The sequence below is a fragment of the Myripristis murdjan genome, chromosome 16 (assembly GCF_902150065.1).
Source record: "Myripristis murdjan chromosome 16, fMyrMur1.1, whole genome shotgun sequence".
Classification (NCBI taxonomy): Eukaryota; Metazoa; Chordata; class Actinopteri; order Holocentriformes; family Holocentridae; genus Myripristis; species Myripristis murdjan.
Genome location: NC_043995.1, coordinates 32,629,902 through 32,656,290, shown reverse-complemented (window position 1 = coordinate 32,656,290; position 26,389 = coordinate 32,629,902). Strand labels below are relative to the sequence as shown.

Here is a 26,389-nt window from a genome sequence, read left to right as displayed (position 1 = left end):
TAGAATGAAGTAAAATGACTTCAAAAACATACTCCATAAAGTACACAAAGTACACAAAAAGCTACTCAGTCACAGTAATGAGGGCAAATCTAATGAGTTACTTCCACCTGTGCTAGCAAAGCACATTTGTCCTAATGTGTCTCAGATTCTGCTTCTCTTTTGGTTATTGAGTTTACTCCTTTTGAAAGCTAATAAGCACACAAGCAGGGATTTCATCCTTGTTGTTTTTGTAATGAACACTTTTGAATTTCCCTGTGACCCGTGGACTTAATGTTCCCAGCCCGTCGAGGACTATCTTAATAAGGGCAGTTTGTTTTTATGGTGTCTTGTTTATTACAGACCTCTATAATGGAGTCTGCCTGCCGCTGTCAGTGCATCTGTAATCCTAATATTCCTGCACATAATGCAGCGTTCAGTCGTGTGGCTGCGCTCTCGCTGCCTCTAATTAGATATTTGTGTGAGAGAAGTGAGAAGGCCACCAGGTTCTTCATTAAAGCCCGAGCCTTGCAATTAGACTTTTTGTTTTGTTTGTGTGGCTTGTGCGTTATCTCTCCCCCCGCCGCCGCCACCGCCACCGCCACCGCCACCGCTTCCCCTCTGAGTCACAGCAGAGGAAGACGCCTAATGAGAGAAAGTTGGAGGAGGAAAACTACACACAGGCAAAGAGGAAGAGCGGTCATCCTCTTTCCACCCACTGCTCACAAATCACTCGTGTGTCTGCATCACACACACACACACACACACACACACACACACACACACACACTCTGTGGACTAAAGTCTTGCTCCACCTGCAGGAGCTTCTCTGAGCTCCATCCTGAACCCAGAGGCTTTAATATGGAGTTTAACAGCTTCCACTCTCCTCGGAGGCTTTCTGCCAGATGTTGGAGTGTCTGTGGGAGTGTCTGCCAGATGTTGAAGTGTGTCTGTGGGAGTTTCTGCCAGATGTTGGAGTGTCTGTGGGAGTTTCTGCCAGATGTTGGAGTGTCTGTGGGAGTTTCTGCCAGATGTTGGAGTGTCTGTGGGAGTTTCTGCCCGGCTCCCAGTCTCTGTTCTAGTTCAGAGAATTGTCCAAAATGTGTCGGTGAGCTGAAGCGTTCAGATTTCCCTTCAGTGGAGCTGAGGGGCCGAGGCCGAGCCCAGAAACACCAGCCCACAGCGTGACCCCTCCTCCAGCAAACTGCACAGTCGGCACAATGCACTCAGGCAGGGAACGTTCTCCTGGAGGCGGGGGACGTTCTCCTGGAGGCGGGGAACGTTCTCCTGGAGGCAGGGGACGTTCTCCTGGAGGCAGGGAACGTTCTCCTGGCATTCCCCAAACCCAGACTCGTCCATCAGACCGCCACATAGAGGAGCCTGATTGGTCGCTCCACAGAACATGTTTCCACCACTCCAGAGTCCAGCGGCGTCGTGCTTTACGCAACTCCGTCCGCCGCTCGGCGTCGTGCTCAGTGATGTGAGGCTGGCGTGCGGCCGCTCGGCCATGAATCTCCCGGCGCTCAGTTTCTGTGCTGATGTTGATGCCAGAGGAGGTTTGGAGCTCTGCAGGTACTGAGGCGGCAGAGCGTCGGACTCTTTTGCGCACTATGAGCCTCGGCGCTCGGCGACCCCGCTCTGTAACTTGATTGCAAATCCTAGCGGAGATCCCAAAGTTTCCAAAGATCCCAAACGTGCTGCTGAATCGTGGACGTCACAGCGTGATCGTACTAGAACTGTTCCTACAAACCGAGCGTCACGAGGGGCTGTTTGGCGGTTCACGTTAGAGAACAGTTTGATTTTGGCAGACCTACGAGAACGTCCAGGCAGGATGAGAGGGTTGTGGCAGAGGAGGACAAAAAGTAGAAAGACCTGAGAATGCACCGTTTCTCCTTTTACTTTTCCTGTTTGCTGCTTGTGACCACAGTTACAGAGGAACAGTCATCCGCTGTATTTTACAATCTAATGTCTGCCGTCATCTGTTGGAGTTACATTCACTAAATACAGCCTTTTTATTTTAGGTTTCATTGTGAAATACATACATTCATACATACATATTATCCACATACGCGGCCTTCATCTCCCTCACAGACAAACTCTGTGGACGTCGCTGTCTCCGACCAGCAGGAAATTACATTTTATCACCTCAGGAATAGTTTCCGCTATTATTAGTCCCAAATGTCTGACTTGATATAGGAATAAAAATTGCCTTTGTGCTCTCTGCTCCCGTTTCAATCTCTGTAAAATGATCAAAAGTTAAAGAGAAGGTCTGGTGGCTGGGTTAGAAATAATCATGGAGGATGCTCTGATGTTCTTTTTTCCTTGTTGTAAATTGTTGTTCTCCATCTTGGTCCATAGAAAAAGGCAGTTTTATTCGACTCGACAGCTGTGCCTTTTGGTTTTCCAGATGAATATTCTGGCATGGAAAATAAGCCCGAAAAAAAGAAGTTATTTTTCGTCTCACTTTACATCTCAAAAGGCATTTTCGCCTCCACTGACAAGACCTCTGTTGGCTGAATGGAAATAAAAGCGACCTGACTTGACGTCTCTCCTGCCGTGGCTTACGTACACACACAACGTAAAAGCCAGATGAAGCGAGAGCAGGTGGAAAAAAGAAGCTTGAGAAGATAATTACCTTTTGCGTCGTTCTGGTTCCCCTGACCTTTGCTTTTCTTCTCGTTCACCCCTCTTACCTTCACACGCGGCGCTCGAGTGAAGACTTAATGTGGTGGTTTTTAAATGACGCACAGTGTGAGGATAACCTCTGCTTGTCGGAGGGATAAGTCGGGCTTTTAAAAGACTCTGTCAGATCTCAGCGTTGGCTGCAGGAGAGACACTGGAGGGACAGATTGGCTCCTCGCGGCGGGAAGCTGTCAGGTTTCCTCTATTGCCAAACACACAGGCTGCTGGATCCGTCTGAGCAGAGATGAAAAATCACCCGGTGACTCACAACAGGGGCTCGCAGGGAGTTTGATGTCAAAGATTCGGCTAATAGACAAACAGAAGGCCACCGACGTCCATCATCGCTGCCTTCGTGCTGATTCTCATCGGTTGAATCCAGGATTAGACGTTCACAGATGAAAGGAGTCGAGAGGAAAAGGGCTGAAAAAGAAGCTGAAGGAGATAATTACCTCTCCCCTCGTTACGTTTCCTATATGACCTTTTACTTTTCTTCTCCTTCACCCCTCGTACGTTCTCAAAAGGCACTCGAATCGAGACTTAATGAGGCGATTTAGGCATTCTTACGTGCTCTTTCATTTGGGATCATTTGTAGCGCATTAAACTGCAGTTAAGTTAAACTGTTCCTTGTTCTGCTGCGAGAAACTCGGTGAAACTCTCTACAGGACAGACGGACGCAGCCAAATCACACTTTGCCACGTCGTGAGTCTTGAGAGCAAATCGTCCGAAACGCCATAAAGACCCTTCAAAGGATTTCTCAAACCTCGGCAGCCGCTACTCGCCCAACACGCATGGAGGAGCGGATGCTGTCCGTCTGGTTTTCCTGGTTTTCCATCTGCGTTTGGTCCAGCCGAGCTATCCGCTGGTCTTGTTGTCTCTCACAAGTGGAGAGAGAGCGACGCAGTGTTTAAAAAGAGCGCTCATGTTTTCCTTTCCACGTCCGCAGAAGTTACAGGATCAGATGACGGCCAACGTTTGCTCAATCTGCCGCTCGTCTGCGTTTTCTTCCAGAAAATCCAATCAGATTTCTTTTTCTGTGTAGCCAAGAGGGGCGGAAATCACATTCATGTTTCATCACGATACGATGTTATATTGATTCTTTGGACAGCGATACGATATTTGCTGGTTTAACACAGAAGGTCAGCCAGGATATGATTTTGACGTGACGATTCGATTAGAGATGATATCATAACATAATCTGTTTTCTGTTTGAGCTGCTCGGCTGGGTTCCTCGTGTTCGCTGAGTGTTTTGTCTCGGTCGGGCATCGTTCGCCTGTGATTTGTCTTTTCTCTGAAATCCAAAATATTCCCGCTCTGCTGGTTTATTCCCAAGAGGAGAGCAGATCCTTGTTGTCTTTGTCTTGGCTGCTGTGATCTGCACTATTTTAAGGGCGACGGACGGAAACGGTGACGCAGACCTGCTGTGGGAATTTCAAAATAAAAGCTTATCTCTAAGATGACGATATCAATTGATATTTTCACTTAGTATTGATTATACTTCATCATTGAACATTAGGTTGATATATATCCATCCAGATCGCTGTTATCCACGTAAGAGCTGCCTGAGGTGACAGGTGGACATGGAGACGGAGGAGGAGGTCCATGGAGGCCCACAGGACAGGTAGCTCACCTTGAAGTGAGGATGTGCTACAGGAGATGTGCGGGAGTGCAGGTGTGTTTGTCTTCCTGCACCACGGCACCGTGAGAAACAAGACAAATCTTCTGGCCAAGTCAGGTTTCAGGAGTACCTGAGATGATTTGACCCGGTCGGCTCGTCGTCTGTCGGCTCTAGAAGTGACAAACGTTTGACCTGAACCGCATATCTCAGTATCCGCCACCGTGATGCAGGGTCAATCTCAGATTTCACATGTTTTTGTGATTACTGAGGGGCCCATGGTGGCTGATTTGGAGCATTTTCTCTCAGGTATTGCAGTGCAGTTTTCAGTGTTTTTGTCATATTTTGCAGTGAAACTGTGCAAATGATTTTAAATCAGCTGAAAATTGTACTTTTCCCTCCTGAGAATCTACCATTTGTATCAAATAAATAACAAAATAAAAATCCAAACCAAAACCGCTTTCTGTATTTCATGCATTCCCATCATGTTCCTCTCCCTCCTTTCTGTCTCTGTGGCTAAACTGTTGATGAAAATGACTCAGACAAGCAAGCAGAGGAGGCTGCTGTCGATTTGTCCCTTGTTGCTTTGGAGAAATAAAATCACAAACGAAACAGAGTCTGAAAAGTTGACGAGTTGCTGGAAAAATTTGGTTAAAGTACCAAATGTTCATAAAATTCAATGTCGGACTCTCTTTGTTTGCAGCAGCATCAGAGCAGAATTAAAATTTCTGTGATCATGAAATCACCGCTAGGCTGTCGGACAAGGCCACATTTATCATTATTTACTTTTCAGTATTTATTATTATTATTATCTATTCGCCAGTTTCTTTACCTGTTTCTGTATTTATTGTTGTAATACTATTGTTGGATTAGTGCACGTATCTTTACATAATGCACATGATGCACATATATTTTACAAATTTCTAATGCACATATTTTATTATTTCTTATTTTTCTTTTGTATTTCTGATAATTTCACTTATGTTCATATACATATCATATATACATATCGGTTTTTCTCTCAAGAATCTGAGCAACTGCAGCTGAGCCAGTTTCCCCTCAGGGATCAATGAAGTATTTCTGATTCTGATTGCTTGTATTTTTTGTTTTTTTGTGGAAGTCCAGCTGATGTTTGTGCCGCGTGCGGTCCTGAGGGTCCGGCTTCAGGTGGATTCGGGGTTCGAGGTGCGTCTCCGTCCGGTGGAGCCCCGATCGCTGCTCACCGACAGGAAAACAAACCCCTTTCATCTCTGAAACTGTCACATGCGCAGAAATGGACGCCGGCCACCTTTCATCTGAGCACATCTGCCTGGCTGGGGAAGTGTGCGGGGGTCAGGGGTCAGAGGTCGCCGGGCTCGGGGGTGCTCCTGCTGCCTCCGGGTCTCTGTGATCCTCCCTGCTCTTCCTGCTCTCAGGGTCGCGTCTGTGCTCTGACCTTTTGTACCGGCAACCTGAAGGTTAACGGGACGGCAGCCGCCTGAGGGGCTGGTGAGCGGGGCCGTGAGGAGAAGGTTGCTGGTTCAATTCCCTGTTCGATGGCTGTGGTCGCCGAGGCTAATGGTGTGTGATGGAAACACTCTGGGAAAGAAATTAGAGCCAGGGAGGAAGGGTGGAAAGTCAGGAGTATTTTTAGGTTGTTTTTTTTTTTTTTTCTACTGAAGATAGAGGAGACTGGGAGAAGAGAACACATACACACACACACACACACACACACACGGGAGGGATGAGGTTTCAGGCCGGCAGGTAAACCTGAGGCCGAGTGCAAACTCCTCTCGGCTGTGACGGCAGGTTTTTTGGTTTTGTTTGTTTGAGCTCGGTGTCAGAGGAGTGCTTTTAGCTGCTGTTGGCCGGTTGCCGTGGTTTCACCGCTCACTTCCTGCCCCGGGGTTATTAAGCCCTGGAACAATAGAGGCAGCGAGACAGGAATGGCAGGCCGGAGGAATGTCATCACGCCCCTGAGACTTCCTGTGGCACCGACACCGAGCCGGGACCCGCCGGGAGCAACGCCTCTCCCATAACACTAATAATACATAATAAATAATAAATAATTTCACCTCTAATTACATGAACATCCGCTGCTAAACTAACTCACACTAAAACTAATACCATGCCTAAACTAACAGTCATGATGCCATTGATAATACTACTACTCTATATTCTTTATTGTTTATTGTTTATTCTTTATTTGGATCTCCATCAGCTTCCACAGAGTCGGCGCTTATCTCCCACACAGAAACCACAATAAAAACAAGCAATAATAAAAACTACAGTGTATCAGTAACACAAAATGACAAGACAAAGCTAAATGTAAAGATCAGTAAATAAGTAAAAAAAATAAACCTCAACAAAAAAAGAAAAATAGTAACCCACAATGAAAACGAAAATAAAACAATAAGATTTACAAAAAACAACATCAAATCAAAAATTCTGAAACAGAAAAAAACTCAATGATATTTATAAGAAATTAATTATTTTTTTTTAGGAACTTTTTAAAAGAATTATTAGTATTAATGGGTTAAGTAATATAGATGCAAACGCTAAAACTTGCAGTAATATTTATTATAACGGTGATAATAATGATTAAACTAATACAAATGTTAACATTATTTACACTAATAGTCACTATAAAGCTGATAGTAATAACAGTTATGACTGCTAACAGTATAACAATGGTCATACTAGCAATGCTAACAGTAATACTAATAGAAATACTATTGCTAATACTACCCTCAGTGCTTATGCAATACCATTAATACTAATGTTCATTACTAATATGACTCTAAAAATAATGTTAATTGCAATACTTACACTACTTACACTTACTCTATTACTAATCCTAAAATGAATTCTCCTGCAAAACTAACACTAATACGCTAATACTACTTATTAAAGCTCCATCTCAGTGACTTTGAGTGTTTGGTTCATTAAATACAGTTTCCCCACATCTTCATGTCAACGAACCAGAGCAGTGCTGCTGCTTTTAGGAAAACTCATGTGGAGGACTTTATTGGGCTGATGGAAAACTGGAGTGAAGAAAGTGTGAAGGCTCTGAAAGTTCATGTTCATATCGTAGTGGAATGAATGGAAACCAGCGGCTGGAGGAAAGTAAAGGGATGGAGCTGCATCTAAATGTCATTCAGTAATCATCAGTAGGCTAATCGCCAGGCTAATGACTCCCATAGACTTCAAGTCTTTATGCTAAGCTAACCGCAAATAGGAATTAAACCACTGGATGTACAGTAGAGTCAGAGAAACGGGTTTTGCCCCAAAATGGATTACTGGATTTACGCCGACACTTTCTAGAAAAACAACAAGAACATTACACACACACACACACACACACACGCACACACAGTGACAGACACACACTTGACTGTCATAAATCCCATTGATGTGTGTATTGACAGATGAGTCGATGTAATCAGCAGCTGTGCAGGCGGCAGCTAATCCTCCAGCTGGCTGCGTCTGATTGGGCGGCCATGTCTGTAATCTGCAGCACGAACACACACCGACTGCAACGAGGAAATAATCCACCACTGGCGTCGGCTGGACACACACATTTTAACAGATACAGATTTTTTTTTCTTCCAATAACTACATTTACAGTGGTTAATTTTATTTGCACTGTGACATTAAAATATATTATACTATACATTTTTGCACTTCTCATTTTTTGGTAATTTGTTCATTGCCTTTTTCCCCACATTGAATTTGTTGACTTTATATTTATTTTTTTTGGTCCCCATGACAAATTAATTTAATTGGCCCTCATCTGTGAGATCGACCGAGCAAAGCAAACTCCACATCATCACATTTTGTTCTTTTTCTTTCACCACCTTTCATGAAATCTTCACTCTTTTTCTTAGACGTTTCTACTTTGTTTTCATCATTTGCTGTTTTTGTACCTTCAGTAGTTAGGGTTAGGGTCCTAATTTGTCATCTGTATTACTGCAGTTTTTTTTTAACTATTCATAGAAAATCAAAATCCATATACAAAACTCAAAGCACCGGAGAGGAAACAGGAAAAGTAAAGCGTCGACAGGCTTTTCTCCTCCTAATTGGATCTTTATTTCTCTCAGTTTGTGGCGGTGACGCTGGGCAGCGGTGTCCTGCTGGGAGCCATGACGGCATCTGGCTCGATGCCGCGGCACCACGTCGAGTTGTTGTGTCTGGAATGATTCTCCGTGCTGCCGTCGAGGCGTCGGGTCTGTCTGACTCACTTCACACGACATTTCTCTGTTCTCTGCCGGTCGCCCGCTTCAATCAGATGTCTTCTTAAAGCACCAGGAGCTCATGTGTAGATTCATGAGGTTCATTCATAGATTCGTGTGAGAGGAAGTGACTCATGAGACGACTTTTCTCTTTGATGCAAGTCAGAAAGAACTTCCTCCAGAAAGGCACAAATATGGACACAAGTATTCTTGGATTTGATGTTTTTGGTCTTATGAAAAGCAGAGAAACATCACGGTGTTTTTGGTGCAATAAACCTGAGTAAACTGGAGCCCTGCAGTGTGTGTGAGCCGTTCAGTTTGACCTTCAGCCTGCCTATTAACCAAAATGTGGCACTGTCCGCTGGGGGTCGGGGCAAAAGCTGTCTCTATGATGCAGTACTTTCTTGACAGGTTCTGCATCGACGAAGGAAATTTGACAGTTGATTATTTTAGGGGTGAACCAGGTAGTCTGCAAATCTGTGATGAATTACTCAGTTTTTTATATCATAAAATCATGGTAGCACTCAGTACTCCCAGATAAAATAAACACAGCAACATAAAAAAAACAAAAACAATTATTACCAACAATACCGCTTCAATACAGTAAAGTGGCACTTCATAAATAAATACAGTAAAATAAGAACAGGATAAAAACACAAAAACAAAACAAAACATGGCGTATCAGGCATCTTGCAAGTAAGGTAGAGAATGAAATGCTGTTTTGAAGTTATTATCCAACAGATCCTCGTCTTTGTAAGAGACTCAACCCCAAGAAAATGAAACTGCAAAGAGGGAACCTCTGGAGTGACATTTGTTGTGCTTTATGATTTATGGAGTGTAGAACGCTTTTAAATTTTATTAATATCCTCAGACCGGCCTGAACTTGGTGATAAGGTGTAGAGCGTTCGGTATGGAGGTAAGTGGATCTGAAAGAAAAAGGAGGAGATCGTCTGCGTAAAGTGATGATTTATGCAGTTGTCCCTCCTTTTGTGCTCCATCTACACTAGTGCCCTCTCTTAACAATATTGCCAGGGGTTTGATGGCGGTGTGACTGTGGCGGTTGATGTGTTTTTTCCTGTGTGACTGCAAGGCAAACCAAAAGCTGAGGCCTAAACAAAATACAAACACATACGAGCAGAGGCAAACATGATAAGCTTCTCCCATAAGCTGCTGCTGTGCATGTTGTACTGCCCATCTGCTCTGTCTGGCAGCACAAGAGGATGCATTATTTATTATGTTATTTGTCCAACTCTGAATCAAATGCACAAACTGATGACAGACTAAGGAAAAGGCCTGTCTGCCTGTCCATGTCCACAGTTATTAAGCAGCTCTGAGTTTAGCACAACTACAAAACAAGTCGGTGTTTTTTCTGTTTCTTGTTGATGCCAACTAGACACAGCTGCCTGCTTTTTAAATTGCCACCAGACACTGAATTGTTTGAACTGTCTCTGAGTTTTTACTCTTGCATCTGTTTTGTTTTTTATTTTACAGCAAAGGCTTTTTTTTTTACAAGTGGATGTTTGGAAGCACTTTCGATTTTTGGAAGTGAAAGGGAGAATTAGAATCAAAATATAGCCGTTCTCAGATCTGATTATCCAGGACACGTTCAGAGGGTGGGGATGCTTTTGTCCACATCGCATTACAGGTGTAAACATACAGGTGTTGAGCGGGAACGTGAGATCTGATTTGAACTGGTTTGGACTGGTTTGGACTTCAGTTTCTGGCTCACATTTTGTTCCACATGTAATACTATTGTTGTTAACATCCTACTGAGTCATATTTTTTTGGCAGATCTAATTTTATTTCCGGTGCGATATCGCAGATGTAGAAATGATACGTAGATATGAACCTTCCCACATCTGCTGCTTGTGATTGTTCTGACTTTGTTTTACCGTTCGCAGTTTGTTTAATCCAGGCTTAATGCTCTGATTCCACTGTTTTAGTCGCTCATGTTGGGTTTGTATTGACTCTTCTGCCACTATAATCCTCCTCCTCTGTGTGTCCTGCAGTGGTGTTCGTCTGCTGCTCCCCCGATGTCTTCAGGAAGTTGATGGTTCACTTTCAGCGGGCGGGGCTTCCTCAGGACGAGTTCGTCTTCCTCTACATCGACGTGTTCGGAGACAGCCTCAACTCGCCGCGCAGGCAGCCCTGGGCCCGGGGCGACGAGGACGACGCCAACGCCAAGGAAGCCTTCCAGGTAACAGCAACCTGCGTGACTCCCTTGACCCTTGAGCCAAGCATCTTCTTCTTCTTCTTCTTCTCTGGTGTTCATGCCAGTGAGGAAACAGCTGAGGACTTAACATTTCTTTCTACAGTTTATAAAAGTTTTTTTTTTTTTTGTTTGTTTTTTTTTGTTCTCAGTTTGTGTTGCTTGTCATTTTGTGAGTTTGGCCCATCAATCACGTCTGTCTGCTGGCCTTCACTCTCCACACATTCATTCGTTCATCCATTCATCATCCATTCATCCAATATCTCAGACACCACTGAGAGCAATTTGACAAAAAAAAAACAAACTGAAAAATGATGCATCTCGCCAAGTTGTAGCCTTTTCAGAATTCGAAAACAAGCCAAAAACAAAATCATATTTAATTGGTCAATAACAATGGTTAATAACATTATTATTTTGCTCTGTCTGATATTGGATGTTATATATATATATCATACATGTCTTTATGTTTGATTCTAAACATTTCATTTGAATGAATGAATGCTTGGCCTCTATCATGTTGGCCCGATGTCAATTTTATTCCTGTTATTAACAACTCGTAGAAATAACTGTGTATTCAGCTGATTGCACATGAATTTAGAGATGAACTGAACTGACAATTTTATTTAGTTTGTTCTAAGCATTTTAGGAAGATTTGGTTGAGTGAGGAACAAGAGAACATGAAATGGTAAGAAGAAAAAAACACTTGTTCAAACAAAACCAATGATAATGATAATTTTTAAGCCGTGAACCAGTTATTTCCCTCATGTTTTCCTCACTGGAGGTTGGACTGAAATTGGGCGAACGCCTCCAGCTGTCAGTGTTTTACAAACTGTCCCTCAGCAGCATCAGTGCCTCCATGCTGGATTTCTGTTTTTGGGGATGGTACCATCTGTTGAAACTCCACTGTGAGGTCAGAGGTCTTCTTCTTCTTCTTCTTCTTCTTTCTTCTTTAACCTTTATTTGTTAGAGAGGGACAGTGTACATTAATAAACATTTTAAAAGACACAGTCACAATCTGATTATCAGTAACAAGAATACAACAACAACAACAACAACAACAACAACAACAACACTGCAAGTAAATTCAGATGAGGCCATGTGCTACAGAGGGCTCAGGTTCAGAGGTTAGTGTTGACAGGCTTGGTTTTCGATCAGCCATTTTTTAAAATTTGACTTTAAAAGAGCTGTATGGGAGGGACTCCCTTATGCTTTGAGGTCAGAGTTAGAGGTGGGGGTTTCAGTGTCTTGCTCAGGGACACTTCAGCAGGATGGAGGCTTCGCTCTCTTCCTTGTGTTGCTGACGGCTCCCCTTTATTCAGCCCCAGTTTGGGTTCCCAGCAGTGTTTCCCGTCTGCTCTCCTTTACCTCCACAGCCGCCTGGATGCCCCGCCGCCCCCCCGCCCTGGCGCCGCCCCCACCGCCCCCTCCCCTCCCCAAAGCAATTACCGTCTGCTTGTTGCTCTGTTTGGCTGAGCCGCTCACCGCCGGCGGGCAGATGAGTCGACAAATTGGCTCTTGTGCTGTTTTTCTCCTCCTCACCTCGCTCTTTCACTCTCGCTCATTGTCGTCAAGTACTTTCATTTTGTCTCACCGGCTCCACCGAGATTTACCGACTGCAGGAGGCCAAACACACACACACACACACACACACACACACACACACACTCACACACACACAGTGTGCAGGTCGGAGGGGTTGCCTTGTGGCTCGAGTGACTCTTGTTTCATCCCTGAACCGGCCGGGAAAATCAGAGTCAGGGAGGTTGAACGGCTTCAGACTGAAACCACCAAGGTGCTCTTGAGCAAGGCACTGAGCCTCTGAGTTCATTTGAAACCTTTTATTTTTGGCTGCTGTGGCTTTGAGGTAGTAAGGGTCAGTCTACTGGCTGTTAAAGGAATATTCCACTGTTTTGGGCAAAATCCCCTTTGCCCGACGTCCCCAGACTGAGACCAGATGTTGGACACCATTTCCACCTCTGGACGTCCAATGGTTCAGTTGCTATGGGTAGCATTTCCTGTTAGCTTAGCATAAAGACTTGAAATCTATGGTAGTCGTTAGCCTGGCTCCTTGTGACATGTATTTCAGATCCACATGATCCTCTGTGTAAATCAGACAGCTTCGGAGCTGCTGGAAAGTTTATATTTTCACGTCCTGCAGGGGGCGTGTGGAGGTGCAGCGGGGCGGGGCGGGGCGAGGCGGGGCGGGGGGGGCGATGCAGAGCCCAGTGAAGCCTGTCTGGGTAAATAAAGGTTAACTAAGAGGAGGCGCTGGATGACTGCTCACAAAGCCAGAAAGACAACAGAGGAGCTGCGCTGGGAAAACATCGGCCTGTTTGGAGAATCGGCCTGTTTCCGCCGTTTCTCACAGGAAAGGAATTCTTGAAACAGGCAAAACAGACGACAGGAGACGGTTTTCCCTCTGAAACATCCAAAAACTCATCAGTAAATATTTAATCAAACTTTTTTTTTTTCTGAAAGTTAATCATTTAGTATATAAACTGTGAAAAAAACCCAAAGTATTAATTTTATAATGACATGAACTGAGAAAAGCAGGACAGTCTTAACATCTGAGCAGACCGTGTTCAGCATTTCTACTAGAGAAATATTTACTCTATTATCATATTTATAATTGATTAGTTAACTTAATTGGAGCTCTTTTTTTCTTTTTAATTGTATTTAAATTGTTATTGCCTCTCTCTCTCTCTCTCTCTCTCTCTCTCTCTCTCTCTCTGTGTCCCTCTCCCTCCCTTCCAGAACTACTTTCAGTCGTAGTCCTGCCGCTGTATCACTACGCAGCGGTGCTGTGTTCCGGATGTAGAAACCAAACAGATAGAGCCGGTGTGGCCTTATTGGTTCACAGCAAATCACAGCATTTCCCGGTGGTTCACGTTACCATAGCAACAGGTGTAATCACAGCATTTCCCGGTGGTTCACGTTACCATAGCAACAGGTGTAAACATTCAGCTGATGTCACGGCGTCAGTGGAGGAGTTTGCTTAGTGCCAAACATACCAGCCTTTCACAGCGTCGCCTCTAATGTTTCTGTGATATTTTTGTGATATAAAGTTTATAAAGTTATTCAGTTGTGTCTGGGGAAAAATGGACTGTATGAGTTTGTAGTTGACGTTCACACTGGGTCACAGGGTGATCCACAGTGTGATCCACAGGGTGATCCACAGTGTTCACACAGTGTGATCCACAGGGTGATCCACAGTGTTCACACAGTGTGATCCACAGTGTTCACACAGTGTGATCCACAGTGTGATCCACAGGGTGATCCACAGTGTGATCCACAGGGTGATCCACAGTGTGATCCACAGTGTTCACACAGTGTGATCCACAGTGTTCACACAGTGTGATCCACAGTGTGATCCACAGGGTGATCCACAGGGTGATCCACAGGGTGATCCACAGTGTTCACACAGTGTGATCCACAGTGTGATCCACAGTGTGATCCACAGTGTGATCCACAGTGTGATCCACAGGGTGATCCACAGGGTGATCCACAGTGTTCACACAGTGTGATCCACAGGGTGATCCACAGTGTGATCCACAGGGTGATCCACAGTGTGATCCACCGGGTGATCCACAGTGTGATCCACAGGGTGATCCACAGTGTGATCCACAGTGTGATCCACAGGGTGATCCACAGTGTGATCCACAGGGTGATCCACAGGGTGATCCACAGTGTTCACACAGTGTGATCCACAGTGTTCACACAGTGTGATCCACAGTGTGATCCACAGGGTGATCCACAGTGTGATCCACAGTGTTCACACAGTGTGATCCACAGTGTTCACACAGTGTGATCCACAGTGTTCACACAGTGTGATCCACAGGGTGATCCACAGGGTGATCCACAGGGTGATCCACAGTGTGATCCACAGGGTGATCCACAGTGTTCACACAGTGTGATCCACAGTGTTCACACAGTGTGATCCACAGTGTGATCCACAGGGTGATCCACAGGGTGATCCACAGTGTGATCCACAGTGTGATCCACAGGGTGATCCACAGTGTTCACACAGTGTGATCCACAGTGTGATCCACAGGGTGATCCACAGTGTGATCCACAGTGTTCACACAGTGTGATCCACAGTGTTCACACAGTGTGATCCACAGTGTTCACACAGTGTGATCCACAGTGTGATCCACAGGGTGATCCACAGTGTTCACACAGTGTGATCCACAGTGTGATCCACAGTGTGATCCACAGTGTGATCCACAGTGTGATCCACAGTGTGATCCACAGGGTGATCCACAGGGTGATCCACAGTGTTCACACAGTGTGATCCACAGGGTGATCCACAGTGTGATCCACAGGGTGATCCACAGTGTGATCCACAGGGTGATCCACAGTGTGATCCACAGTGTTCACACAGTGTGATCCACAGTGTGATCCACAGGGTGATCCACAGTGTTCACACAGTGTGATCCACAGGGTGATCCACAGTGTGATCCACAGGGTGATCCACAGTGTTCACACAGTGTGATCCACAGGGTGATCCACAGTGTGATCCACAGGGTGATCCACAGTGTGATCCACAGGGTGATCCACAGTGTGTTGTGTTTTCATGGCAGAAGGCCTGGAAAGTAAAGCAGGGAGGTTAATAAAGCTGAGGGGAGTGTGTGCAGCACCTCTCCCTCAGCTTCTCCTCAGATTCTCCTCAGGTTCTCTTCAGGTTCTCCTCAGTTTCTCCTCAGTTTCTCCTCAGGTTCTCCTCAGGCTCTCTTCAGGTTCTCCTCAGGTTCTCCTCAGTTTCTCCTCAGTTTCTCCTCAGGTTCTCCTCAGGTTCTCCTCAGGTTCCTCTCAGGTTCTCCTCAGGTTCTCCTCAGGTTCTCCTCAGGTTCTCCTCAGGTTCCTCTCAGGTTCTCCTCAGGTTCTCCTCAGGTTCTCCTCAGGTTCCTCTCAGGTTCTCCTCAGGTTCTCCTCAGGTTCTCCTCGGCCTGTGCAGCTTCACACTGGAACAGCAGATGTCCAGCAGCAGCAGCTGATCTGACCTCTAATGACTAAATGTTGAGTCTCAGATGTTGTTGGAGGCTTTGCCACAACATGTTTCAACAGCAGCGTTAGCCCGAGAGGCTATGAATCAGCTTCCAATAAGCAGCATCATTTCAAAAGAACTTTCTGGGCAGCAGATGATTTGGATTCGTTGTTGCTGCGACACAGATCCACCCAGCAGCCCTGCTGGAAATAAAGTGATGGCTTCATTTTGTGCAGCTTGTTTGGGAAGGCAGCTGTCCGTTCATGCCACGACGCACCCAGGATGAACGTGTGTTATTATTTTTGAAAAAGGCTAAATGTGTGTGTGTGTGTGTGTGTGTGTTTGCAGAGTGTGAAGATCCTGACGTACCGAGAGCCTCAGAACCCCGAGTACAGAGAGTTCGTCCGGCACCTGAAGACGGACGCCAAGAGGATGTTCAACTACACCGTGGAGGACTCGCTGGTGAGGAGTGTGTGTGTGTGTGTGTGTGTGTGAGAACGAGCATGAAATAGAGCTGGGCAATACGGACAAAAAAATCAAACATATTTTTGACCAAATATCGATATGGACATTGTGACGATGCTGTGGGGAAATCTGCACCGCGTCAGTTTCAGCTTTTAAAACCAGCGTCAGACGGCACTTATGACAGGGTGTGTGTGTGTGTAAAAAAATCAAATCTCACCGTGTTTTCATCTTTATGTGCTGACAGGATGATGATGCTGCTCTCAAAAAATATTTACGCACCAGAGACTTTTGCTAAACGATCATCAGTGACGTGGAGACGACGAGCACGTGAGAAAACAGCTGCAGCGAATAATTTCAGAATAATGTGTTTGTTTACCGTCATCACCTGATCTGATCCATCCCACCAGATTTAACTTCATATCACGATATCGATAAGATGTTAGCATATCACCCCTGAAAAATCCTCAAAAACAATTTCCTTAAAAGAGTGGGGATGGTGTGTGTATGTGTGTGTGTGTGTGTGTGTGTGTGTGTGTGTGTGATGCACAGCAGCTACAGCACCAGAAGCTAATTCAGTCAGCTGATCTTATCTCCTCATTTCGTCCTCCACAAAGGTTCAACATGACAGCTTGTGCAACTGCCTGACACACACACACACGCACACACACACACACACACACACACACACACACACACATTACACACATATGCATGCACAAATAGATGCATACGCACAAGAGAGAGACAGAGGAGGTAGGCGAGGGCAGCGCTCTCATTTATATTTTAATTTTTTGGAGAAGCAGCTGTTGATGGAAGCAGCTGCTGTTCCCGGGTCAGATCTGTGCCTGCAGGAAACACACTCACATACACACACACACACACACACTCACACACACACACACTCACACTGCAGCGCAGGTGAACGCTGCTCAGCTCAAATGTGTCATTTCTCATTAAAAATGTGTTTCATTGTCGTCTCTCTGGTGTGGAAATGTCCTGAAACCTCAAGCTCGTCCTTCACTGGGGATTAAAACGTTACACACACACACACAGAGACACACACACACACACACACACGTAGGAGTGGAGTGAGCCGGTCAATAATATTCTGAGAAAAAAAACGTGAAACGTATAAAGTCACAAATTTGTGAGAAAAAAACTCAAAGAAATTCAAAGAAATTCTGCGATTCGTGTTGTAAATCTATGAGAAAAAAGTCATATTCCGAGATTATTAAGTCACAAATTTACGAGATAAAAAAACAGAATATTCTCTGAGATTAAGGTGGTAAATTTACAGGAAAAAACTGACAAAGTCATGAGGATAATCACTTGAGTATAAGCAGCGAGCTCACGTTCTGGTGCGTCTGGTTTCCATCCAGATTTTTCTCACGTCACAAAATCCACAAACCCTGCAGCCTCAATCTGACGTCACTCTGAGAAACTATACCCAAGGTTTATATCTGTTGTAGCATTTATGCAAATTAGTGTGTACATAATACAAATATGCACCATTTGCTCATGTCAGTAAACAATTTCAACAAACTTGCAATACATTTTTTATTTGTCTTAAGGTAAGTAATCAACTCAGCAATTTTCATGGTGATACCTAAAGGTTAAAATTTTTACCCTATTCACATGAGGAGAAAGTTAATAGGCATTTGAATGGGCTGTATTTTGGTCTTTTTTGAAACTTTCCCCCAGTGGGATTCTTTGGGGCTTTTTTCCCCCTCACTCAGGACAAACTGAGGATACAAAATCAATTGAGTTTGCTTCTGTTGCAATTTGTTTGACTTTGACTCCTTATTTGGCTTAAAATGACTGGACTAGACATGAAAACTGGAAAACCTGCAAAAGAACAAAATGAAACAAAAGGAAGAGTGGTGGTTCAAAGCGATGCTGAATAAATCAGTCCTCCGCTGTGGCTCGGAGATGCTCACAGAGCGAGTCGCAGCTCTCACGGCCTCGGGGAGGGAATTCCATAAAGTTAAAAAAAAAAACCCTCGGCTGACAGTTTTCTTATTTATGTGCTAATTTGTTTTCAAAAAGCAGGATTTCTGGAAGTTTCCCCTCCGGCTCCGGCTCAGGTGCCTCCTCCTGAGCCTGAGCCTGAGCCGCCTTCAGCTTTACCTGTAACCGCGCTGCTGTTGCCGTGGAAACGCCCCTGGAGCCCGGGAAACGGCAGCAGACGCCTTGATAACGGTTAACGTTTTTTATTTTTGCAGTGAAACACAAAAATAAAAAACGTTTGGAAGTTTTTTCCAGACGCATGGTGCCGTGCTGGGAGCTGCCCGGCCAACTCCATGTCTATTTCTTTCATTTTTATCTGAAAAAGTTGCATATTGCACCTGCCTGCGCCTGTGAGACATCCAAACTCATTTGATCTTCAGTGTGTGTGTGTGTGTGTGTGTGTGTGTGTGTGTGTGGCTGGTAGTCTGGCAGCTTTGTGAAGCCGGTTAATCAGCAGCAGACAGACAGCTGAGGGAAGGTAATGTGATTAACAGACAGAGAGCTCGACACTGCAGCACGCAGCCTCCTGCGCACACACACACACACACACACACACACACACACACACACACACAGAAGATTAAATGGGATGTAACTTGACTGATCACAGTGGCAGGACACATCAAAGGAAACCACAGCTCGTTACATAAGAAGAACAGAGCTCTGGACACAACACACATCATTTCATTTGTTCATTTCCAACCTCACACACACACACACACACACACACACACACACACACACACACACACACACACACACACACACACACACACACACACTCCTTATTTTGTAGAAGACTAGATTGGACCAGATCATCATCATCATCATCATCCTGCTGTCTGTCTGTCCAGCTGACTGAATCACCTCCCTCACATTTCAAGCAGCTGTTCCTGATGTGTCTGTCTGATGTTCGTGTCCGTCATGGCCGCCGCCGAGCCTCAGCGTCATCACAGCTCAGGAGGAGGACCGGCCGCAGTGACGTCTGGGATGTGTGGGCATTCTGAGACGCTGTGTCTGCAGTTTGATGTGTTTGCTGAAGCAGGGAGGTGTGAGCCGCCGCTCAGAGATCCACTGCTTCACATCAAAACAAGAAACAAGGAACGGGACTTCAATGCAGAAATGAAATCCTGGGCTCACCAGAGTCCACTGGGACTGAATCTCTGAATAAAAAACGATCCTCATGCACGGTTGCAGAGTGTGAGATGTGTGAGATGTGTGAGATGTGTGAGATTCCTGTGATCAGTCTGAAAGCCCAAACAGAATCACCTTTTTTAGCTCTAAAGATGATTTTCGAACGAGGTGAAGGAGAAACTTTCAACTCGTTGATTTTAACTGAAATGCTCTCAGACATGTTTTTTTTTTTTTTTTAAATATGATTTTAATGTCATAGTGGATCTCCAAAAAGGCATTTTAACACTGGCATGAAGGTCAGTTTGGACTGAAATGTCAGCGAATAAAAAGAAATGTCCCTTGTGCACGATGGCAGGCGAAGGAGAAAGTTTCAGTTCATTTTGATTTCAGCAGACATGCACATGAAGATACTGGATTTATTATACAGAGGCTTTGGTTTTAAATGTACTATTTTACTACAGTGACGCTGAGTGTGGAGTAAGCAGCCGAGGGAAGACGCTTAAACAGATGATACGACGCTGAAAACCTGTTTAGATGCACAAAAGTGAAAGCTGAGCTGCAGCGCTGCGTGAAACTGGAGCCTAAACATGAAACCAGGCGACGTGATGCTGTGACCGAGCTCGGTCTGCTGTGACGCTGGACTTTAAGGGGGTATTTACCCCTTTAAAGGCTCATTTCCCTTAGAATTTCCCCTTTGCTTCATAGCTTGGTCTCATGGTTTCACGCTAACTCTGACCCTCCGTCGGAGCGCGTTGTTCTTCAGGGTTTTGCCTTCTAACTATTTGTACTTATTGTATATTGTTGTATATTGTACATAGGTTGTACATTGTATATAGGAATCTTATATACACTTCTATTTTATCTTTATTTTATTTTTTTAACTATTTTATTCTATCTATTTTTACTTGCACAGTGCCGGAGTTGTTGCAATTACATTTCACTGCTGCTGTACCCGTACATTCATGCATGTGACGAATAAAACTTGAACTTGAGCTTCACAGAAAAAACACATTTCTTTGTCCGTATAGCAGCATCAGTCTCCGTCACTCTGATTCTGAGGGAAATATTCAGAGCCGAGACGCCGCTGTTTTGTTGTCCGGCTGCAGAATCACATCAAACGGTGTGTCAGATAATCAAATAATGTCTCGTGCATCATTTTAGACACATTTCCCTGGAGCTCAGCGGCTCATGTTTGGGATGTTTGGAAACCTCGGGGTCTCCGCTAGAATTTCAGATGAAGTCGTGTGGCTTTGCAGCGAGCTCGGCCGGGCGGCGTGCGTCAGCCTGACCGACGCGCTGACCGACGCTGAGCGCTTTAATCAGCAGCCCGACAGGAAGATGAGCTCAAGCTCCCAGGCCGCTGGCGTGAGAGGCAGCCGGCCGCGTTGGAAAGTAACGCCGGCCTAATGATGCATTGATTTCACATTAAGTGCCGGTGAGATGGCCATCGCACTTTGTTGCAGCGGCGAGCCCTTCCACTGCGGCGGCGACATCAATACCAGCTCCCTGTTGCAAATGCAATTACCATGCAATCAGAGGGCGTTTGAGGCTGCAGACGCCGCGCCGCCGGCCCGGTCGCCTCAGCCTTTCCTCCGAGGGCGGAGTCAGCAGATTTACAGGATGGAAATTAAACTCATCGCCGCTGTTCAGAGCACACAGCCCCTCCCTGAGCTGAGGCTCGTCCCCTGCAGCCAATCAGAGGCTCACACAGAACTGATCCCCTCCATCATGACTGCTGAGCCACTAGCAGAGTGTGTTGGTGTGTGTGTGTGTGTGTGTGTGTGTGTGTGTCTGCAGAGACCCCGCCCTCTGCCTGGGTTTTCTTGTTTTGCTGAGCTCGGGACTCTTCTGGGCGTCGGCCTTTGTGTTTTCTCTGCACCGGTTTCACATTTATTCCTCTGTGCAAAAGTGCAATGACGTATGAAAAAAAAAAAAAAAAAAAGACAGAGCTGGGGGAGGGAGGAGGGTAATATTCTGAAAGTGGCAAATTAAAAAAAAAAAAAAAAAAAAAAGTATGACAAAAAAACCCCCCAAATGTTCTGGCTTGCTTCACTTTGCTGAATCCAGTTCTTGGTTCTTGATTCTTTGACCAAAAAAATAAAATAAAATAAATAAATAAATAAATAAAAAAAAGTAAGTAAGAAAAGAAAAAAGCAAAACTATTTCCCCCTTTTGTTTTGGTAAATGAGTGACTTCCTAATGTCAGAATTTTTTTCTTATAGATTTACGACTTTAATTTCAGAGAATTTCCAGTTTTTTTCTTGTAAATTTGTAACTTTACAATCTCAGAATTTTTGACTTTTTATTGTAAATTTGTGAGTATTTTTTTTAATTTATTTTACAACTTTAATCTCAAAAAATTCGTAGTCTTTTTCTCAGAGTATTCCCCCCCTCACTCCCGCAGCTCTGTGGCCCTGATGCGCCGCCGTACAGAGAGTCTGAGACGTTATTAAAAAAGAGGAGACAAAAATAAAAACAGAAATGAACAGAAATGAATTAAAAACTCTGCGAGAGCTTCAGGTGTCCCGCTCTCTGTTCACGTCGCCGCTCTCTCCTGTCTGCTGTCTTCCAGATGAACATTATTTCCGGCGGTTTCTACGACGGCCTGATGCTCTACACCCACGCCCTGAACGAGAGCCTGACGGCGTCCGGGGGCCGGCCGCCGGGGAAGAACGTCACCATGAGGATGTGGAACCGAACCTACCACGGTCAGTGTGACCCCGACCCTCCACGCACGCTTTAGGTTCTTATGTTCGCCACACGAGGTCAGAGGTCAGAGGTCAGAGGTCAGAGTCAGCCGCAGCATCCCTCGACCTGCGGCTCAAGGACACTTCAGCATGGTGTCTTTTATTTTGGCGGGTACCTGGTAAGACCGGAACACCGCCCCCGTGTTTGTGGCACATTTTGTACATTACAGCAGACGAGCTTTTCAAGGGAGAGGAAAACATAAAAAGCAACAACATACAGAAAAAAGTGGATCCACAGGGATTTATGTGGAAGTGAGCGTGTCAAACTCCATTCATGGCTGATTGTGGGAGCGTGCATGAGGCTCGTGCACGTGCAAAGCAGGTACCCCATAGACTGAGATTTATAAAACAGAGGCTTTCATGAATCTGACCAGAAGAAAGCGTCTGCATGTCTCTGGCTTTGTGCAGATACACGGTTTTAGTCTTGAGTCGACACACAGTTTTATGCATCTGATCCCTGGAGTCACACACACACACACACACACACACACACACAAACACACACACACACACACACACACACACACACACACAAACTGTTTGCTTGTTGCCAGTTTGCCGGTCAGGTTTCGGTGTTTGTGAGCCTGAAAAGACCAAATCAAACGTTGGAGGTCTCCTGCCGGGCCAGAGGCCGAGCGCTCGCCCTGCAGGGTGATGAGCCGCGAGTGTGTGTTGCTGTGGATGTGAGTGTGTGGAAACTGTGGGAAGGTGAATCGAGGAAGAGCTCGATAAAAGAACACACACGCTCAGTAAAAAAAAATAAAAATCAAAAAAATCCTTCCCTGGGTACAAACAAGGCGGAGGAAGCTGCTCTGAAGGGTTTCACTCCTGAATGAGAATGATGACTCCTTCTGAACATGGTGACACCGACACACGCACACACACACACACACACACACACACACACTGCCGCTGACACCGGGGCCAGGCTCGTTATGATCTGCTGTTGAAGGTGTCGGTCAGGACGGCTGCTCAGCGAGCCGCGGCTCCACGTTACAGCCAGAGGGTTTGTGTGGCTTCATGTTGGGTTTTATTCTTCTCTGAAGACGCTGAAGATCGTATCTGTTTAATGTCTGCTCAAAGACGTTTGATGAATTTGTAAGTGGGTAAATGCGACAGTGTCAGCTGACGGCTAAACGTGGAGCGTGAGCGCTGAGTCTGCTCGGCGTCCGGCTCCAGATCACCAGACTCTGAACGAGGTCGTCCAAAACAAAATCAAATCGCTCCTCATTCAGTTCATTTACATTCACACTCAGTTTCTGCTATTATTCTGAATATGACTCTGTGTCCTGATTTGATGCGGGGCATGTAAACAGCATGTAAACAGCATGTAAACAACATGTAAATAGCATGTAAACAGCCTTTAAACAGCGTGTAAACAGCATGTAAACAACATGTAAACAGCATGTAAACAGCATGTAAACAACATGTAAATAGCATGTAAACAGCCTTAAAACAGCATGTAAACAGCATGTAAACAACATGTAAACAGCATGTAAACAGTGTGTAAACAACATGTAAACAGCGTGTAAACAGCCTTTAAACAGCGTGTAAACAGCATGTAAACAACATGTAAACAACATGTAAATAGCATGTAAACAGCCTTTAAACAGCGTGTAAACAGCATGTAAACAGCATGTAAACAGTGTGTAAACAACATGTAAACAACATGTAAATAGCATGTAAACAGCCTTTAAACAGCGTGTAAACAGCATGTAAACAGTGTGTAAACAACATGTAAACAACATGTAAATAGCATGTAAACAGCCTTTAAACAGCATGTAAACAGCGTGTAAACAACATGTAAACAGCGTGTAAACAGCATGTAAACAACACGTAAACAGCATGTAAACAACACGTAAACAGCGTGTAAACAACATGTAAACAACACGTAAACAGCATGTAAACAACATGTAAACAGCGTGTAAACAACATGTAAACAACATGTAAACAGCGTGTAAACAACATGTAAACAGCATGTAAACAACATGTAAACAACATGTAAACAACATGTAAACAGCGTGTAAACAGCATGTAAACAACATGTAAACAGCGTGTAAACAACATGTAAACAGCGTGTAAACAGCATGTAAACAACATGTAAACAGCGTGTAAACAACATGTAAACAGCGTGTAAACAGCATGTAAAGCAGCATATTCCATTTGAATGAGGCCTTGGCCGTGCGTCTTCTCTTCCTTTCTGTATCTGAAACGCTCAGAAATTAGCTGATTAATAGTCGTGTGACATTAATGTGATTATAGTGGGTTATTTGATTTGTATAAGATTTGTTTTTTTCTTAATGATTTTGGCAAACAAAGAATCTCATTCATTTTTAATGAGGGTAGTGTGTTTTGGCTATGGCAGTGCATGCCACAGGAACGTTCTGCTGGACTTTACGTGACGACGCTGAAGGCAACACGAGTGGCTCTAGTTTCCCGGCGCAGCGCGGGGTGGTGCAGTGAGGCGAACCCCGCGCAGAGCTAGTTTCGACCGGCGAAACGGCAGAGGCGGACGGTTTCCAAGTTTCGCAGGCGGAGGTTCGCCGAGATGGGAGTGGCGGCGCAGCGGGGGGAGGTGCCGACAGATTCGGCTTGGCGCAGTGACAGTTTCGTGCCAAAAGGCTTCGCCGAGGTGTGCCAAAAGCTCGCCATCTGAAACCACGTCTACTTTCAGCGCAAGGCGGAGCGGAGCCGGCGCAGTGGAAGTTTGGCTGGCTGGCGCACATCACCAAAACCTCACAATCAGCACAAACGGTGCCAATCTCCTTTGATCTGACATCAGCTGTGACGGGGCAGTTGATATGGAGATATATGTATGTGCTGATTGTGATCGTAGCATTGAATAGTGTTTTTTTCTGTATTTATTGCATTGTTCATGTGCCTGACATTCCGGAAGCCTGCCTGTGAGGTTTTGGTGACGTGTCCGCACTGCTCGCCGGTCTCCGCTCCGTGCCTGTCTCCTGGGCTCCGCTCCGCCTGCGGCAGTAGACCTCCATGTCAGCTGTGTAAACTTTCATTACGCCTTCACGCAGCGCATTTTAAAGGCAAGGACAGGGGCTCATTTGATTGGTTACATGTGAATCGGCTGTGTCAAACCCACTCCACGCCTTCTCTCCTCCCCTCCGCCGGTAGGAGGGATGGCGGAGTACTTGCGCCACCGAGAACGGCGTGCCAAACTTGGAAAATCCGCCTGGCCACACCCAGTTGGCGAAGCGCATCTGCGCTACGCCCCCGCCTCGCCTGGTCTGCGAAACTAGAGCCCGAGGGCTTTTCCAGGTGATAAATGGACCCTAACGATGGAGGACAAGCTCTTGGGATAATATGCGGCCCGCTACCTGTCAGGTAACATAGAAGATAAATAGTAAAAAGGCCAGACAGACTTATCAGCTGATGGAGTGAAGCGGAGATCAGCTGAGGGGCGTGGCCTGTCAGAGGGGCGTGGCCCGTCAGAGCGGCGTGGGTCCACGGTCTGTCCGGGCTCCACCGGGCCAGATCTGTTTCCTGGTGCTTCGCTGCAAAAAGGAACAGCAACCCAGAGAAATCTCAGCTTTTTTTTTTTTTTTTTAAATCTTTGTAAAACAGCTGACAGTGGTTAGCTGTGCTCCACATTTTTTTTTTTTTTTTTTTTTTTGGCCGTGCTTAGTTAAGTTCCATGAAGTGGTGATTGAGTCTCAGCCGGTCTGTGGAAAAACAGTCTGTGCTGCGTGTTTGCCTTACCGCCCACGAGCTCCAAATGTCAGCTCGCTCTGAAGCTTCACTGAGCGACTGGAGCTGGTCGGCTTCCAGCGGCCGCCGCTCCTCTGCCTGCAGGACGACGGCAGCAGAGCTCACCGCAGCTGAAAAGAGCCCTTCTTCACTTCTGACGCCCCACGCCAAAAAGTCAGAGAAGACAACTCTCTCTGCCTCGAGTGAAAAGGAAATCCATTTTCCAATCTGTTCTGCAGCCAAGATTTGATTCCCTCGTAATGCAGCCGGCAAGAGCAGAGAGGCGATGGGGAGATCGGGCTGATGACTGTCTGGACAGCAAATCTGCAAACCGCCCAGTTTTAATTTCAGGTGTAATTAAGGAGAAAAGACAGTGTCTGCATGTAGAGGAGAGCAGGTCTGGCTCTCACAGCTGGTCTGTGTGTCTCTCAGCGTCATTTCATCTCAAAAAGTCATTTCAGCTCTCATTAAAAACTTCAAGTCCAGAGGAAAATGAATGCCACTTTTATTCTCATAGCTGAAATCAGTAAAATGTGATTAAATATCATGCAATTTGCATCCAGTTAAAGGTCAGACAGTTAAGTGCTAGTTTATGTCAAATGATAATTTATGCCAATTTTTATTTTTAATAAGAAGCATCACAACACAGCCGTGTGT

The 26,389-nt window shown here is 45.4% G+C and overlaps 1 protein-coding gene across 1 annotated transcript in view; it reads left to right on the top strand.

The window, feature by feature from the left end:
• The window catches only part of LOC115374083 (atrial natriuretic peptide receptor 1-like), a 93,297-nt gene that overhangs the window by 26,119 nt on the left and 40,789 nt on the right, over positions 1 to 26,389 (top strand). Inside the window, exons 3-5 of the mRNA XM_030072816.1 lie at positions 10,491 to 10,678; positions 16,023 to 16,136; positions 21,853 to 21,988. Of these exons, the coding sequence (XP_029928676.1) occupies positions 10,491 to 10,678; positions 16,023 to 16,136; positions 21,853 to 21,988 (438 nt within the window). The remainder of the gene's footprint in view (positions 1 to 10,490; positions 10,679 to 16,022; positions 16,137 to 21,852; positions 21,989 to 26,389) is intronic.